We start from the raw sequence: 2,717 nt of genomic DNA on the forward strand, positions 1-2,717 counted from the left end.
TTTTATTTATAAAATTTTATTAAACCTTCAAATCTATATAATACTGTATAATTTAATAGTTCAAACGATATATTCACATCTAAATTATCGTAGTGTGTTTTCTGTCGCATCACATAAATAGCTCTGTTGCGTCTAGCATGATATAACACACACTATAAAAAATGGTACTTTCTTAATTTACTCTTTAACTTCGATTTTGACTATAAAAAACACACGCTATAAAAAATGGTACTTTCTTAATTTATTCTTTAACTTCGATTTTGACTATAAAAAATTGGTACTTTCTTAATTTACTCTTTAACTTCGATTTTGACTTACAATATATGCATTTATGAACAAAATAAATATAACTTATTTCAAATTCAATCCTCTTCAAAATTTCTTAAACTCATCGACCTCTTGCACGTCACCATCTCCTTTAAACACCCCTTCAACAAAAGCCTCAATATCAATCCTATTTACATCCATACCCACCTCCTCATCGGACGGTCCAGGAACAAACGGTGGTCTACAGATCTCCAAAACCCTCTCCCAGTCAACACCCCAGAAGAAATCGTGACCCTTGATCTCCTCAACCGATATTCTCCGTTTCGGATCCTTCACCAACAGTTTTCTAATCAAATCTCTTAACGCCGTCGGTTCTCCCACGAGTTCCGGCATCTTTGACAGAATATTCCGAAACGTCTCTTTTCTGTTTGCTCCTTTAAACGGAGTTTTCCCGTATAACATTTCATGCAAAACGACGCCGTAACACCACCAGTCTAGAGAAAAATCATGACCGGTCCCGGTTAACATTTCCGGTGCTATATACTCTTCTGTTCCGACGAACGAGTTTGACTTTGAAACTGAGTTAACTCGGTCTGAGTTAACTGACTCGGGATGTACGGAGTCCTCCGACGGAATCGTTGGACCACAACATAGAAATGAAAATTGATGTGTGTTTTTTAACTTTTTTGGTTCGGATTTCACTAACTGAACCGTTTGTGTCGATTTAGTTTGCGATTGCGATTGGGATTTTAGTGATAGTTTTGTTGATAGATCGAAATCGATTAGCATAATGTGACCGTTTTCCTGTATCATCACGTTTTCAGGCTTCAGATCTCGGTAGATAATGCCTAAATTGTGTAGATACTCCAATGCAATCACTAACTCCGCCGCGTAAAACCTGTTTCCATGAATGATGAATCCGATTTAAAGCCTTCGAGTTTAAACATCCGAATGTTTTAAAATTGATTATGTTTTCAGAACCGGATCGGACGTCGAACTGGTCTTCTTACCGGTTCAGTGGTCCGACCGGTCAGACCTAACGTAAGAACCGGAAGGTATCGTAAATATTATAAAAATTAATAGGGTTAAATCTGAAAAAATATATAAAAAACCGGTCCAACCCTTTCAAAAACCAGTCCGACCGCCGGGCCACCGGTTTAACTCCGGTTCAATGTATTTCAGGTCCAATACCATGACCAGGACTGGCTGAAGTTCTTAGACTTTAAACATCTGAATGTTTTAAAAATGATTATGTAATAGGTAGCTAAATCATTTACGATTAGCTACACTTATTTTAAATTAATAAAATTACTTTTTCATGCAAAAGAACCAAAAATAATAATAATAATATATAATCATCAATTTTCCCTACCTGATTACGTTATCTGAGAACATTTTCTCCGTTTGTTTCTTCTGGAGATGATTGAGATCACGTCCAGGACAGTAATCAATGGCGTAACCGACGATTTTATCGGTGGATACAACGCCACGGAGTTTCGGAAGCAATGGATGTTGAGATAATCGCAACACCTCCTGCTCAAACAAAATTTGCTTTGGTTTATCCGCAATGGAGTCTCGTAAAATCGTCTTCAAAGCGAGCAATTCGCCACCGGATGAGTTGTTTCGGACGAGGAACACGACGCCTCTGCCACCACGTCCTAGCACCGACAGGACTTTTAATTCCTGGAGGTTTATGGCCGGAATTTGATCGTCGGCCATGGCGGTTAGAGGTGTAGTTGTTTACTTTGTGTGTGATTTGTGGTATGGTAGTGTGGTTGAATTAGGGTTTTAAAGTTGTGTGATTGAATTGGATTTGTTGGTAGTTAGGGTGCGTGACGAAGGGGTAAGGAGGTGTTTTTCTTGGTGAGGAAGCATAAGAAATAAGAACAGAACACACAGTTGGTGTGTGTGAGAAAGGAAAGTTGGAAGGGAATTTTGGGCAGGACATGAGTCGTTGAGTGGCTAATATAAAAGTGTGAATAAAAGGTTTATGTGTTTCTGGAAGGAGACCATAAAAGTAACTTTTAGTCTATACATATTCTCCTATATATTAAACTAGGTTATGGTCCCGTGTGTTACACGGGTTGATTAATGAAAACGATATAATTTATTATTTGTAAATACATATTATTTTTAATCTACTCTTGATAGTTTTAATTGAACATACATGATAAATTCATAAGTTGCCATTAATAACATTGAATTTTATGGGACAAACTTCTAATAACAATGAATTTCATGAGATAAACATCCTAAAATTAAAAATAAAAAAATAAAGTCATCAAAATTCACACCAACAAAACTTGGGAAAAGTTAACTAAAGAAAGGAACATTAGATTTTAATAATCTCAACTATTCGCCGTTGGCCGCTATCAGTTCCAATTTCAAAAATAACCATTGGTCGTCCCAACTATTAACATATTAGCTTCCAATAGAACCTGACTAACAGA

The 2,717-nt window shown here is 36.7% G+C and overlaps 1 protein-coding gene across 1 annotated transcript; it reads right to left on the reverse strand.

Annotated features, from left to right (window-relative positions):
* Window positions 1-219: 219 nt before the first annotated feature.
* LOC110873475 (serine/threonine-protein kinase OXI1) lies at window positions 220-2,243 on the reverse strand. The gene is made up of 2 exons (XM_022122415.2): window positions 1,640-2,243; window positions 220-1,165 (listed from the first exon to the last, which is right to left on the reverse strand). Exons 1-2 carry the CDS (start codon window positions 1,984-1,986, stop codon window positions 373-375), a joined length of 1,140 nt encoding a protein of 379 aa, XP_021978107.1. The 5' UTR covers window positions 1,987-2,243; the 3' UTR covers window positions 220-372.
* Window positions 2,244-2,717: the final 474 nt, after the last annotated feature.

This window comes from Helianthus annuus, chromosome 8, assembly GCF_002127325.2.
Source record: "Helianthus annuus cultivar XRQ/B chromosome 8, HanXRQr2.0-SUNRISE, whole genome shotgun sequence".
NCBI lineage: Eukaryota > Viridiplantae > Streptophyta > Magnoliopsida > Asterales > Asteraceae > Helianthus > Helianthus annuus.